General features: G+C 38.1%; 1 protein-coding gene across 2 annotated transcripts; it reads right to left on the bottom strand.

Moving 5' to 3' along the window:
- Positions 1-2,850: 2,850 nt before the first annotated feature.
- Positions 2,851-15,247, bottom strand: ptcd3 (pentatricopeptide repeat domain 3). Of its 2 annotated transcripts, none has more exons than XM_058063833.2 (23): positions 15,132-15,247; positions 14,878-14,930; positions 14,673-14,712; positions 14,545-14,590; positions 14,387-14,455; positions 14,102-14,206; positions 13,205-13,328; positions 13,020-13,123; positions 11,880-12,041; positions 11,212-11,272; positions 9,377-9,459; positions 9,127-9,271; positions 8,997-9,047; positions 7,939-8,028; positions 7,795-7,823; positions 7,603-7,709; positions 7,444-7,522; positions 6,061-6,151; positions 5,881-5,966; positions 5,650-5,795; positions 4,946-4,987; positions 3,644-3,802; positions 2,851-3,203 (listed from the first exon to the last, which is right to left on the bottom strand). In XM_058063833.2, the coding sequence occupies exons 1-23, from the start codon at positions 15,218-15,220 to the stop codon at positions 3,158-3,160; spliced, it is 2,007 nt and encodes a 668-aa protein (XP_057919816.2). In that variant the 5' UTR covers positions 15,221-15,247; the 3' UTR covers positions 2,851-3,157. The 2 variants fall into 2 exon arrangements, with proteins under 2 accessions (XP_057919816.2, XP_057919814.2); XM_058063831.2 differs by having other exon boundaries at positions 2,853-3,203; positions 11,880-12,044.
- Between the last annotated feature and the right edge of the window lie 90 nt (positions 15,248-15,337).

A 15,337-nucleotide genomic window follows, 5' to 3' on the forward strand; every position in this document is an offset into this window, starting at 1 on the left:
TACTGTGCCCCGCCCCGCTTTTACTCATGTTTTAGCTGTGTATTAACGAATGAATGTTGTATTTTAAAATTATATATACATATAGTATATATATATATATATATACATATATATATATACACACACACACACACTCACAACTCCACTATCATGCCATTATATTAGTGCTAGCATGTTGTCATTGCTATCATGCTAACATTAGCATAATTCCATTTTTAGCCGTTTTCATGGAGAGACACATATATGAACACTTAGCACCATCATTCTAGGTGTCAGTATGATAACGTTGGCATTTTAGCCATTGTCATAGATGTATATTATTATACAAGGTGTTAGCATGCTAGCATTGCTACCATGCTAACATTGATTAATTCATTCATTTTCTACCGCTTGTCCTCACAAGGGTCGCGGGGGTGTTGGAGCCTATCTCAGGCAGGGTACACCCTGGACTGGTGGCCAGCCAATCACAGGGCACATATAGACAAACAACCATTCACACTCACATTCATACCTATGGACAATTTGGAGTCGCTAATTAACCTAGCATGTTTTTGGAATGTGGGAGGAAACCGGAGTACCCGGAGAAAACCCACGCATGCACGGGGAGAACATGCAAACTCCACACAGAGATGGCCGAGGGTGGAATTGAACTCTGGTCTCCTAGCTGTGAGGTCTGCGCGCTAACCACTCTTTCGCCATGCAGCCCACAATGTTAACATGATATATATTTTACCAGCATTTTGTGAGATTTTCATGATCATAAACTTAAGCAGACTGTGTTATCATGCTAGGTATTAACATGCTAACAATTTTTTAGCATTTTCAGAGGTAGACAAGTACTTAGCGACACCGCCTCTCGCCTGAAGACAGCTGGGATAGGCTCCAGCACCTGCCGCGATCCTCGTGAGGATAAGCGGTAGAAAATGAATGAATGAACAAGTAGCGCTTACTATAGAATGAGCTACATGTTAGCATGCTAACACCTAGCATGATAACACAGTCTGCTTAAGTTTATGATCATGAAAATCTCACAAAATGCTGGTAAAATATATATCATGTTAGCATGGTAGGCTGCATGGCATTTTTAACAGAAGTTTTATTTTAGCTGTTTGAAGATGAACTATATGAGCAAGTTGAACTATATGAGCAAGTTGAAGTATTTGTGATTTTAGAAATAAGGAGTTAGTATGTTCTCTGTAGGCGGCATTATGAATTATCCTTACTGACCTTTTTTTGCAGTACATTTAGCAAGTGAAGATTGCCTTTATAGATATGAACCCATATTTCCACACAATAAGTAAGATATGGTAGAACCAGAGAGCAATAAAGAGTGTGGAGTGATTTCTGATTGAGATTGACAATGAATGACATTTACTTTAATGTACAAAATATCCGAGTAGGCTCGACCCACCCATTACTGTGTAGTTTCTTCTAAAAAAAAAAAAACAACAATGTGCCTGACATTCTGCAGGAAATAGCTAATCGCTGTTTTCAGGATGTTAGTCTGCTATCACCAAGAGAAAATTGTGCTTAGTTTCCGTTGTGCGGCTTTGTCTAACAGTGTGACATGATGTTACGCTGCCGTAATAAACAATAAAAAGTACACATATCTCACGTATCAAAACGAGGGTCGGCAACCCCGTGCAGCATTTCAACCTCCTTGTGGCTCCCTTGGCAATGCTTGAATATTTTTTTAAATTGCATAAGTGGGGAAAATATGCATTGTAAAAGATATCTGACTTTGTTTTAAGACCGTGAATGCATCCTGGTTGAGTTGTGACTGGATGAGTGCAAGTAGGAGAGGCCTGTGGGTGTGTTCGTGTTCGTTGTATGGCCCATAAAAGAAAATAGTTTGTTAAATTATGCATGGATAGATTTCTTTGTCTTCTCTGTTAAAGATACTAACGTGCTTGCATTCTTGATATGTGGCAAGAAATTAGCAAACAACAAAAGCGTCGAATGACTCAACTGTGTAAGCCACTCGTGTGTAACAGCGGTCGATGCAATGTTTACCAACTTCCTATGACTCCACTGCCAGTTGGCCTCCATTACACATATGCACTTCTGTTTGTTGTAACTGGTAAAAGTCAGCGAGATTAAAACTTTTTGTCAGCAGGGGAAAAGGCAAAATGGCTGTTTTGAATGTGAAGGTTGCTAACCATTGGTTTAAGACAGGGGTCTCAAACACGCGGCCTGCAACACTAGTTTGAGGCCCCCGTCTTGATATGAAAGTTTAATGTTAGTGCGGCCCGCGCAAGTTTGATATGGATGCTGTATGGTATCATGTACTCAGAAAAAATGATTAAGTTTGATTAATGTTCATGTTAAAGGTTAAATAACTGTTAATAGTTATCCTCCCTATCCGTGTGGAAGTGGTAAGTTTTTGGCTATTTAAGTTGAAAGGAAATAACTTGAAGGCTACCGTTTAGGTCGCTAGCTCTCTAGTTTGCGAGTTAGCATGTGTCTCAAGACCCTGCAGTTGCGCAATATGTTGTAAATAAAAAGAGTATAAATGTGACTATAGTCGTGTTTTGTCATGTCTACAGGGCTCTAATAATGCTTTGTTCATTTTAATCTGAAAAAAATAATTTGTCTACCCACCAACTATATGTGGTTTCTTAAGTTTTTATTATTTGCTGTTTTATTATTATTATTATATTTATTTATTACTGATTGATTGATTTTCTTTATTCTTGATTTATTTATTTTTCATCTTATTTTGTGTATAAAAAATAAAAAGTAAGATATTTGAGAACAGTGGAATGTTTTATCAGAGCTTTTATTGTAGAAAATTGGAACCAAAGCGAAGTTTTTGAAATTTTTCTGTTTTTAATAAATGCGTTTTTTTTTTTTTTTTTGGGAAAACCTGACGTGGCCCAGTCTCACCCAGACCCTAGCTCCAGTGGCCCCCAAGTAAATTGAGTTTGAGACCCCTGGTTTAAGACAATGGAAGGTTGTCGTTTGCTGATAAATGGCGACACCTGGCGGACACACACACTATTACGCCTCCTTGTTGTATACAAATAAGCCTCTTTAGATTGCTTCTGTCACATAATGTATTTTATTACACACAGAAACAGGTATATACATTTTTTTCTAAATATTTATTATATTTCCACCTGATTTGTTTGGGTTTCTAGTTGGGAGAGCGTCTCTTTCACTCTGCCGTCTGGGTGACGATCTCAAGTTCAGACAAGATGGCCCTTGGCAGACGAAAACAAACCAATTAGTGATCCATACATCCATTTTATATACCGCTTATCCTCATGAAGGTCGCGGGGGGTGCTGGAGCCTATCCCAGTTGACTTAGGCAAGAGGTGGCGTACACCCTGGACTGGTCACCAGCCAATCAATCACAGGGCACATATAGACAAACAACCATTCACACTCACATTCATACCTATGGACAATTTGGAGTCGCCAATTAACCTAGCATGTTTTTGGAATGTGGGAGGAAACCGGAGTACCCGGAGAAAACCCACGCACACACGGGGAGAACATGCAAACTTCACACAGAGATGGCCAAGCGGAGAATCAAACCCAGGTCTTCCAGACATAGGATCATTTGTACCTTAATAGTCAATGTGAACATGCTGATGATGAATTTATGTAGGAACCTACTTGAGACTAAAAGGATCCTCACCTTTGATCCTCACTCAAGTCAAAGTCTGCGAGGGTTCGCTTGACCAGACTTGGAGTTCCTTGCAGACAGAAGGCTGCTGACAGCTGGACCAACTCCACCGCTCTTTGGGCGGAGCCCTCTCGCTTGCACACGCACAGGAAGTCTTCAAACAGCTCTTCACTGATGAATGACATAGCAAATAGAAAGCACAGTATGAATTATTATTATTATTATTATTACTACAATACACACAGACTGGCATTTAGAGGCGATAACATGAAAACCAGAGAGCTGTCTATTGCTGAAAAACCAAATCATAACCATTGCATTGTCAACATCGTCATAGTCTAGAACAGGGGTCTCAAACATGCGGCCCGCGGGACACTAGTTTGAGGCCCCCGTCTTGATATGAAAGTTTAATGTTAGTGCGGCCCGCGCAAGTTTGATATGGATGCTGTATGGTATCATGTACCCAGAAAAAATGATTACGTTTGATTAATGTTCATGTTAAAGGTTAAATAACTGTTAATAGTTATCCTCCCTCTCCGTGTGGAAGTGGTAATTTTTTGGCTATTTAAGTTGAAAGGAAATAACTTGAAGGCTACCGTTTAGGTCGCTAGCTCTCTAGTTTGCGAGTTAGCATGTGTCTCAAGACCCTGCAGTTGCGCAATATGTTGTAAATAAAAAGAGTATAAATGTGACTATAGTCGTGTTTTGTCATGTCTACAGGGCTCTAATAATGCTTTGTTCATTTTAATCTGAAAAAAAATTGTCTACCCACCAACTATATGCGGTTTCTTAAGTTTTTTTTATTTGCCGTTTTATTATTATTAATATATTTATGTATTTATTACTGATTGATTGATTTTCTTTATTCTTGATTTGTTTATTTATTTTTCATCTTATTTTGTGCAGAAAAATACAAATTAAGAGCTTTTATTGTAGAAAATCGGAACCAAAGCACTGAAAAAGTTTGTATATTTTTCTGTTTTTAATAAATGCGTTTGTTTTTTTTTGGAAAACCTGATGCGGCCCAGCCTTGCCCAGACCCTAGCTCCAGTGGCCCCCAGGTAAATTGAGTTTGAGACCCCTGGTCTAGAAGAAAGAAAGAAAGAAAGACCCTAAAATGACTGACAGTTGAATCAGCAAGAAGGTAGAAGGCAGGAGTGAAGCTATCACTAGCTATCTATTGTTTGGAGGATACTTCATGAACAAAGGGAAAGAGGAACAGGAAGTTCAGGCTGGGAAAAAAAATGACCCTCAACTTTTGGTTTTGAGGCTACTTGTTAGACTTCTGTTAAATCCACTTGATCTGCAACTTACGAAGGAACTCTGTTGTTGGATTTGAAGAGCTGCATCATTTCCCTGCAGAGAAGAGGAGAGAGAATCAAACTGCTGAGATAACATTAAAATGCAGACAATCATAATAATAATAATAATAACTATATAACCACACAGCTATGAGACCCGAGAGACCCAAATTGTCCATAGGTATGAATGTGAGTGTGAATGGTTGTTTGTCTATATGTGCCCTGTGATTGGCTGGCCACCAGTCCAGGGTGTACCCCGCCTCTCGCCCGAAAGCAGCTGGGATAGGCTCCAGCACCCCCACGACCCTCGTCAGGATAATCAGTAGAAAATGAATGAATAATAATAATAAATAACCATAACTAGGGGGGGCGGCACGGCGGCCGAGTGGTTTGCGCGCAGACCTCACAGCGAGATGACCGGGGTTCAATTCCACCTTCGGCCATCTCTGTGTCGAGTTTGCATCTTTGCAAATAATAAAATAACTATAAAAAGTAACAATAATAAAATAACTATAAAAACAATAATAATAAATATATTAATAATAATAATCAAATTGTTATTAATAATAATAAAATAATAACATAAATATAAAAATAACATAAAAATAAAATAAAAATAAAATAAAAATAATAAAAAAAATAATAAAAAAAAATAATAAAAAAATAATAAAAATAATCATCATAATAATAATCATAATAATAACAACAACATCTCACCAAGCCTCTTGGATCTTGTTGGCCCGCAGCAGCAGGCAGGTAATGTGTGTGAGAGTGGGAGTGCTCCACTCCACACTGGGCCTCCTTGTGTTGCCTTCAAAGACACTCTTCACGTCCAGCGCACAAACAGCAAAAGACTCTTGCACCTTAAACACACACACACACACACACACGAGAGATTGACATGGATCTGTTCCTTACCGTCAAAGACAAATCATCAACTTCCCTGACCTCTGGACTGTGTTCGTCTCTGGCCATTAAAGTGAGAAGCTCCTCAATCAACTCTGATTTATTATCTTGACCAAAATTACGGATATCTGGAAGAGACAAGTGTCAACATCATCACATGTTATCGAGTTTTTAATCCTGAAAGTGCAAACATACACGTGCTGTATAATATAATAATCACACCTTTCCATATTGCGGGCAGCATGTCCAAACGACTGTCTGTGTCCAGGGCCTGCAGGAGGTCTCTCATATCCTCGTACCTCGGGTAGAATAACTGCAATGATTGAACGTAGGAAAGTATAACTGTTTTTGCTTTTTGTATTGCAGTTTCAAACATGTGCAAGTACACAGTACACAGTACAGCATCAAAATCTTACACAACTTCAATATCTTAAGCTATTTTTGTTTTCAATTAACTGCATGCTAGGTTCATTGGCGACTCCAAATTGTCCATAGGTATGAATGTGAGTGTGAATGGTTGTTTGTCTATATGTGCCCTATGATTGGCTGGCCACCAGTCCAGGGTGTACCCCGCCTCTCATCCAAAGACAGCTGGGATAGGCTCCAGCAACGCCTGCGATTTCTCAGCTTTTCCCTTTCCGCCTTCTCCTCGCAGAAGCACCAAAAAGGGTATACGACTTTGTGCTTATTGTTGTTTGTAAAGTCGCTTGTAAATTCCTAAATTCCATGTTTTGTGCTTGTTTTTAGACAGCGAGTCACTTGTTTCTATGGCAAATCCTGAGACATAACTATGTTAGAATAAAATGTAGATAGAATGAATATAATATTAGTTATCACCCTTATATCCAATTTGCTTAGACAATAGAAAGTGTTTGAATGTGCTGAAAAAGAAATGTTCCCGTGACCCTGATCAGAGACCCCCAGCGACCCCCAGGTCCTGGAGGTGTTAATCCTGCAAGAATGTGTCAAGATAAGAACTCATAAAATAATAAAAGTAATTACTCTCACATATACACACACACATAGACAAACAAATACAGCTTGTGCATCTGCCCCCCCCCCTTTAGAGTTGCACGACCATGTAGTAGGGACCCCCGAAAGAGAATAAAACTGGGTATGTTGTTTCACTCTCATCGCTGCGAGTAACTTTGAATATTGTTGTCTGTCTCTTCTGTATTTCAGTGTTTTTAAAAGTGTCACAGGAGTTTGAACCTGACAAAGTAAGACTCGTGCTTGTGTGTGCTTCTGTAAGTTGAGTGTAGAGGAGGACAGGAAATCCGACTGGCAGTTCAGAGTTGAGTTTTGGGTCGGTGTGGCTCACAGCTATAACAGTAGCCCATGTTACGGATCATTGTGCGTGTTTTGAGATCATTTAAACCGGCAAACAAGTCTGGTGCTTGTGTGTCTCACTGAATATTACAGTAACATTACTGACACCTTGTGACCAGGGTAGAATACTAAAAATCATCATGTATTTGAATGCCATATATTTGTTTTTTACTTCATTTATACATTTTTATGCTAGGAAATGCTTACCTTTACAAGCCAAAAAAAAATGCTTCAAAAAATCAGTGCATAATAAAGACATGCGGGTACTGTACTCACCGAGGGAATGAGCTCTCTGTACCACTTCAACACCACGTCGATGTGTTCCATCATGCACAAAAGGTTGAAAAAGCGACTGCTGTAAAGGGAAGAGGTAAAGTCCAGTTCATATTTTGTATTATATTTCTCCACAAATAAGTCACAAACTTATAGTCTTACTAATAGATTTTTTGTTGGTAGTAATCGCCTAGAAGCCTCCAGTTCTCCCCCACCTCCACCACACTTTGGACTTTATAAGCCAGTTCCAGATCTTTATAATCCAAACACTGTAATGATAAATGTAGAGTGAAATAATGGTAGGTACACACCAATGTGTGTAAAAAAACAAACAAAAAAAAAACAGAAACTCACAACTCTCATGGCACTGGAGAAGAATAGAACTGATGAGAAAAGACACAATAATTAGATTTTTTAAATCATACACAATAATAAGTGGTATTTTGATTCCTTTCATATAAACACAACAAACAGCGATATTACACACACATTACATACCATCATCGGGGTCCTGGCAGGTAAATGGTTTTCCTTCCAACACTAACATAATTTCCTGCAAAATGTTGGATTTGACCTGGCCAGACATGCCTAAACGACAAATATGGGTTACATCATCTCATTTATTCAACAAGGGCTTCACATACGTTAAATGAAGGAGCAATGGAGACAAATGATGATGTGCGGGTCATTTCCTCTACATCAGGGGTCTCAAACACGCGGCCCGCGGGACACTAGTTTGAGGCCCCCGCCTTGATATGAAAGTTTGATATGGATGCTGTATGGTATCATGTACCCAGAAAAAATTATTACGTTTGATTAATGTTCATGTTAAAGGTTAAATAACTGTTAATAGTTATACTCCCTATCCGTGTGGAAGTGGTAAGTTTTTGGCTATTTAAGTTGAAAGGAAATAACTTGAAGGCTACCGTTTAGGTCGCTAGCTCTCTAGTTTGCAAGTTAGCATGTGTCTCAAGACCCTGCAGTTGTGCAATATGTTGTAAATAAAAAGAGTATAAATGTGACTATAGTCGTGTTTTGTCATGTCTACAGGGCTCTAATAATGCTTTGTTCATTTTAATTTGCAACTATATGTGGTTTCTTAAGTTTTTATCATTTGTCGTTTTATTATTATTATTATATTTATTTATTACTGATTGATTGATTTTCTTTATTCTTGATTTGTTTATTTATTTTTCATCTTATTGTGTAGAAAAATAAAAATTAAGATATTTGAGAACAGTGGAATGTTTTATCAGAGCTTTTCTTGTAGACAATCGGAACCAAAGCAAAGTTTATTTATTTTTCTGTTTTTAATAAATGCGTTTTTTTTTTTTTTTGGAAAACCTGACGCGGCCCAGTCTCACCCACACCCTAGCTCCAGTGGTACCCAAGTAAATTGAGTTTGAGACCCCTGGTGTAGACCTCTATTCAATAGGGCTGATGTCACCCCCTGCTGGCTGTTATGAAGACTCCGATCTTAAAGCAGATCCAGAGATGCAAAGGCTTTGTACACTTTTTTTTTTGTGTGATGTCGCTTTAACAACATGTGTGCTTACCCGGTTTGTAAAATATGGCCAGGATATGGTCAAAGGTGGCCAGACTGGGAACTACACACACATACAAATATGCATATTAGTCTGGAAAAAAAATACTTTCACTGTGTACATACTCTGCATGTATGATTACCTATGCGGAGTGCCTTCATCTCACTCAGAGTCTGTAGTGCCAAAGTTTTGGCCAAAGAGCCACAGCGCCTCAAGGCTTTAAGTACGCTGTTGAAGGTCTGCAGGTTGGGCTGTACTTTCTGTTGACTCATCTGATTTAAAATCTCCTGCAGACACACAAACAAGAGAGAAAGAGAGTAATACCATGAAAGTAAGGATTTCATTTTGCTGTTTGAGTTTGTAATATTTGTCATGGCGTTTCAAGGCCTTACAGTGATGAGGTCCCATCTCTCGATGTATTTGTCTCGGACTTGGGGAGCTGCTGAGAGCAGAGCGTTGAAAATGTGGACATCAGCTGAAAAGATTAGATTAGATTAGATTAGATTAGATTCAACTTTATCGTTATTGCTCATGTCACTGGTACAGGGCAACAAAATGCAGTTAGCATCCAACCAGAAGTGCAAATTTATAAATACCTTATTAGTAAGTAAGTATAGAAATAGAATAGATAATATGGCTATTGCAGATTATACAGATTATAAATGTGACAAGATATAATAACAGTAATATGTACAGTAGTGCAATGAAAAAAGAAAAGCATCGGGTTGGAGGCTGTTTGCAGTACAGTGATACTTCAACCACACGTAACTACAATACACATTATCGTGTTATCCTACCATTTTATATCAGTCTATTGGTAATGGTTTTATTTCATTTGAACATGCATCAGATTACAATTGAGTGCATCCCATAATCAGTTCACAGTTCCACATGTCCAAAAAGGAGTAGGAAGAAGCAAAGCTTATTAAATCCTACCCCTCCATTTGGTACTTTTACAATCAGTAACGGTTATATTTGTTCACTTCCTGCTTTCCATAATACAGTTTAAGGTTTTTTTTTTTTTAATAATGTACCTCGTACCGAAGTACCGTTGTCCTGGGTCTTCCCTGAGGACTCCTACCGGTCGGATAATTACATGATATGTGTATCGTACAGATCTGATATTGGTATCGGGATGATATCAGCCAAAAAAAAAAAAAAAGAATAGCATTGGCTTATATCGGTATTGGACAGGAAGGGAAAAAGTTGGGACAACCAACATGGGCTTTGGCCTTGTGGATGCTAATCATTCTGGTTATTGCGGTTATCGTTATTAAGATACAACACATTCAGGTTGGACGCTCAGGCATTCCCAAACTGATTACAATTTACAGATTACAGATTACAATTGAATGCATCCCATAATCAGTTCATAGTTCCACATGTCCAAAAGGAGTAGGAAGAAGCAAAGCTTATTAAATCCTACCCCTCCATCTGGTACTTTTACAATCAGTAACTGTTACATTTGTTCACTTCCTGCTTTCCTAATATAATTTTTACATTTCTTTTTATTTGGTGTATTTTTTAAATTGATATTTATATGTGATATGAGCATCCAATGACATAATGGGTACCATAGTAAGTGTCAATATAGTGATATATATAGCACATCATGACTGGTTCAAGACTCTTCATCCTTGTATTTAGCAAACATCAACTGCCTGTATTGTTTTTTTTAATTCACTGATTGTTGTGCATTGTTTGAGTTCCTTACTCAGTTGATGTTTTTGCTTTACAATTTTTTTGTTACATCTGTCAGAAACATAGAATTAGGATTATTTTCAATTGTTTAATTCCTTTCCTCCCTTGTCAGAATCCCTTCTTCCAGTTTGGGACCAATATTGACAAAGTAGTTATTCAACTTTTCAACTGTCTCATTCATAATCATCATTATTATAAGTGTTTCCCACCATGAAATAATTAGGGTAGTTTGTCTTCTTGTTACTTTTCCTGATAATACTATTTAGAATGCACCAGGTTGCTCTTATGTGCTTTTATTATGAAAGTTTGTGAAATGTGTCTGTGTGGGCTTTTTAGACTTCACTGCACTTATCAAGACATTTTATTTCTTAGTTTCCATATTTGTGGGAGCACATGAAATTCACAATTAATTATTATTAATTAAATTCAGTTAACCTGACATGGACCCTGTCAAACAACATAATGAATGAAGTACAATAAAACACTCTCATTACAGATGCTCTTGTAGCTGAATGGACACGCTCACCTGTCAGTCTGTTGTTAAGCAGATCTGTGTACATGCTGAAGGCCTTGGTATAGGCTCCATGCTGTGGAGACACCATCAAAATGACCCTTATATATCAGCTATACTGCTCTGTATCATGGCCAATTACCTAACCAGTCACAGCACACGGGTGCTTCTCTACACAATCTACCAACTTATCCCTGATGTCTTTATGCTATTGGTATGCTATTATTACAGTAATAATGATGTCAAGCAGTGAGATTTTAATTACTGCAACTGTATGGCTGTAATTCTGTTTACTATCAAATCAACTTGATTTGTAGAGCACTTGCAACACAAAGTGCTTTACAGAATTAAAAATCACACAGTAGGGAGACATGGCATGGCACTGAGGATCAAGGAAACTCCACATTTGGGGCCGTCCACACTGGCACCCACCAAATCATATTTACTATGATTTGACATGACTTCTACGCACTAACATGCTCTTTGATGCAGAGTCAACAACTGGATGTGACGTCACTTAAAACATCAAATGAGCTACAAGGACTACCTTTCCCATGACTGTTTTAGGTACAAAAGCAGAGAAGCACAAAAGCCTTCAATCGAGCGATGTTTAATGTTCTATACATATTTTACACAAGTGGCCAATCCAATTTAGAAAAATAAAACATAAAAACACATCCTACCTTCACCATGCCTCTGATGAGAGCAGAGTAACAGCGAGCATCTTTTTCTGGCAGCAGGTTAAATATTCTCTCTGCGTTGTTATGATCTCTCCACGTCAACCTGAGGAAGTCTGATGACCGACGAAACCTCCCTTTCCTCTTCCGCACCTCGCCTGCTGACTCCTCCTGAATAGAAACATTTAGATCAGGGGTCTCAAACACATGTCCCGCGGGCCAAATGTGGCCCGCAGGACGCTAGTTTGAGGCCCCTGCCTTGATTTGAAAGTTTAATGTTAGTGCGGCCCGCGCAAGTTTGATATGGATGCTGTATGGTATCATGTACTCAGAAAAAAATATTACGTTTGATTAATGTTCATGTTAAAGGTTAAATAACTGTTAATAGTTATCCTCCCTATCCGTGTGGAAGTGGTAAGTTTTTGGCTATTTAAGTTGAAAGGAAATAACTTGAAGGCTACCGTTTAGGTCGCTAGCTCTCTAGTTTGCGAGTTAGCATGTGTCTCAAGACCCTGCAGTTGCGCAATATGTTGTAAATAAAAAAGAGTATAAATGTGACTATAGTCGTGTTTTGTCATGTCTACAGGGCTCTAATAATGCTTTGTTCATTTTAATCTGAAAAAAAATAATTTGTCTACCCACCAACTATATGTGGTTTCTTAAGTTTTGATTATTTGCCGTTTTATTATTATTATTATTATTATATTTATTTATTACTGATTGATTGATTTTTATTCTTGATTTGTTTATTTATTTTTCATCTTATTTTGTGCAGAAAAATAAAAACTAACATATTTCAGAACAGTGGAATGTTATTAACAATGTCAGAGCTTTTATTGTAGAAAATCGGAACCAAATCACTGAAAAAGTTTGTATATTTTTCTGTTTTTAATAAATAGGTTTTTTTTTTTTGAAAACCTGATGCAGCCCAGCCTTGCCCAGACCCTAGCTCCAGTGGGCCCCCAGGTAAATTGAGTTTGAGACCCCTGATTTAGATGTTTTTTTTTGTTAAACCACAACTGCAGGTCTTTACATCGGTGAGGTTCTGCCACATGCAAAAAGCAGACACTTTATAGGAAGAGGTTTGTAGGTATCAATCAATACAATCTCTGTACAGTAGACTCCCCTCAATCTGCAGTGACTCACTGTGTCTTCCATCTTTGGCCCCTCCTCCTGGACAGGGTCTCTATCACAAAAGAGACAGATCAAGTCCAAGAGGTCATGGGTTGTTTCCATGGACACAGACGTGCCTGAAAGAAAAAAATGGAAGCTGACTAATATTATTGAATATTGCATACGTATGAGGCGTGGCCTTCTGCATTCAACTTCACCTGCTTGTAGAAGTTGATCATACATGTCCACAGCGGCCTTGACTTTTCTTAAGCTAATCCTCTCTTTCAGCGCCTCTTCGCTCACCTCGTCAATGCGCAGTGATACGGTATCTGGCATTAAACACTTCACAGCAAAATATCAACATTTATGTTAAACTGTACTTTATAGTGTTATATACGCTACTACTTTTTACAGTAATACCCAGTTTATCGTGGTTAATTTATCCATCAAACATAAGTCTTCCTGATCTGGTTCCAGACCCAACCGTAATAAGTCAATTTCCGCGAGGTAAGATTCCTTCTTTCCAAATGATTTTTTTTTATTTAAAGTAGAATAATAAAACCATATCCAACCAAAAACAGCATTTAGTTTGTAAAAACTGCAAAAAATTCAAAACGGCAATTGGCAAGGGATTAGTGTGCGTCCTATTTTCTCTTATTAAGTCTACTATATTGGGTAATACAAGTGTGATGGTCAGCTAGGAGACCAGGGTTCAATTCCACCCTCGGCATGTTCTCCCCGCGCATGCGTGGGTTTTCTCCCGGTACTCCGGTTTTCCTCCCACATTCCAAAAACATGCTAAGTTAATTAGCGACTTGCTGGCCACCAGTCCAGGGTGTTTCCCCCGCCTGGGATAGGCTCCAGCACCCTTGTGAGGAAAAAGCTGTAGAAAATGAATGAATGAAAGTGTGAAGGTGACTATAGGGGTGTTACTTCATATATAGAGGGCTCTAATAATGTTACAAAGTGTATTTACAAGGTTGTAAACAGGTTTTCTATGCTCCCAACTACGGAATCCTACTTTGCAGAAGTTCACTTACAGTTGGGTCAGGGTGCGATTAACCACAATAAACGAGGGATTACAGTACTACTGTTCATATTGGTGTATTTCTTACGGGTATGTGTGGTTCAGCAAAATCTTTGGTGAAGAACTTTGGGTAGTTGTTGATAAAGTATTTAGCTGCAGATCGGCCGGACTCCTGAGAGAGGGAGTAGAGTTTCTGCAAAAATAGAGACAGTTACTTGTTATTGTCAATAACTATACATTCATTTATGTGTGACATTTATGTTGTTTAATATGAAAAAAACACATATTGTGTCAGTTTGGATTTAGATAACACAGTTTTGGTGACAGAATACTAATATTTCTAAACCATCCTTAGAGTGAAAATGTTTCGTACAAACTCTGCAAAATTCCTCGGAGCGAGATAGGGATCATCCTGGAACTGGTAGGGATACGCAGTAGGGTCCTGATAGAAAAGGAAATACCAATAAGAACATTTAGACATTTTGTTATCAATAAACAAATACAGAGAGGCGGAAGACAAAGGGATCTCACCCTGCGGACAGTTGAAGCCAAAGTCTCCAACACTGCCTCTTTGCTCCTTTTTCAATAAAAAATGGCATTGTTAAATATGATTTATAATAAGAAAACACTTAATTTGTTTGTATAACACAAACACATACCATACTTTCTTTCTGGGAATGACGATCTGCTCAGGGGATTCTGTTACACCAACAAAATAAAATATGTTATGGCTTTACTTAAATCTTACAAAACTTTAAATCAGACTATATAACTATATAGATATGAATATATCCATCTCTATATGTATTATAGCATTGTATGCATTATATTGTACAGCAATGCTAAACCCTACATTGAACGTACCTTTAGCAACACCAACACTTTGTTGGCGCACAGCTGATATCCCAATAAAAGTCCTTGAACAAGACAGAAATAAGCTTATTTAGGACTAAATATGTTGACGTAGTTTATTTAAAATCCTGTGTAATGCACCATGTTTGACTTCATGACCTCCTTGTCAAAGGATGTTAGCCGCAAATGAAAGACTTGTGGCGCGAACAAAAGCAATTAAGCTCCTCGAAGGATTGTGAAAAATATATATATGTTATTTATCTTACCTTGTACTCCACAACTGCTCCAAGTTAGCGAGTAAAAGCCTGCAATTTTTGTGTAAATACTGTCCTACATGCATCCCGGGCGCCGCCATGTTGGTTGAACACCAAAGGCGTCTGGGAGGGAGAAACCATTCAGGTTAATGGGGGGACTATATGTTTTTACTTAAAAATAAACAATGTTATGGGTTACGATATGAAGTTAAATATAA

The sequence above is a fragment of the Doryrhamphus excisus genome, linkage group LG22 (assembly GCF_037039965.1).
Source record: "Doryrhamphus excisus strain RoL-2023G ecotype Guam linkage group LG22, RoL_Dexc_Guam_v1.1, whole genome shotgun sequence".
NCBI classification, from domain to species: domain Eukaryota; kingdom Metazoa; phylum Chordata; class Actinopteri; order Syngnathiformes; family Syngnathidae; genus Doryrhamphus; species Doryrhamphus excisus.

Excerpts from the sequence above, each read along its gene's own strand:
- ptcd3 (XM_058063831.2), bottom strand. The coding sequence starts at position 15,220 with ATGGCGGCGCCCGGGATGCATGTAGGACAGTATTTACACAAAAATTGC. Across the intron at positions 14,456-14,544 it reads TGGCTTCAACTGTCCGCAGG|GACCCTACTGCGTATCCCTA; the intron begins GTGAGATCCCTT and ends CTTTTCTATCAG. Across the intron at positions 5,967-6,060 it reads GCTGCCCGCAATATGGAAAG|ATATCCGTAATTTTGGTCAA; the intron begins GTGTGATTATTA and ends TGTCTCTTCCAG.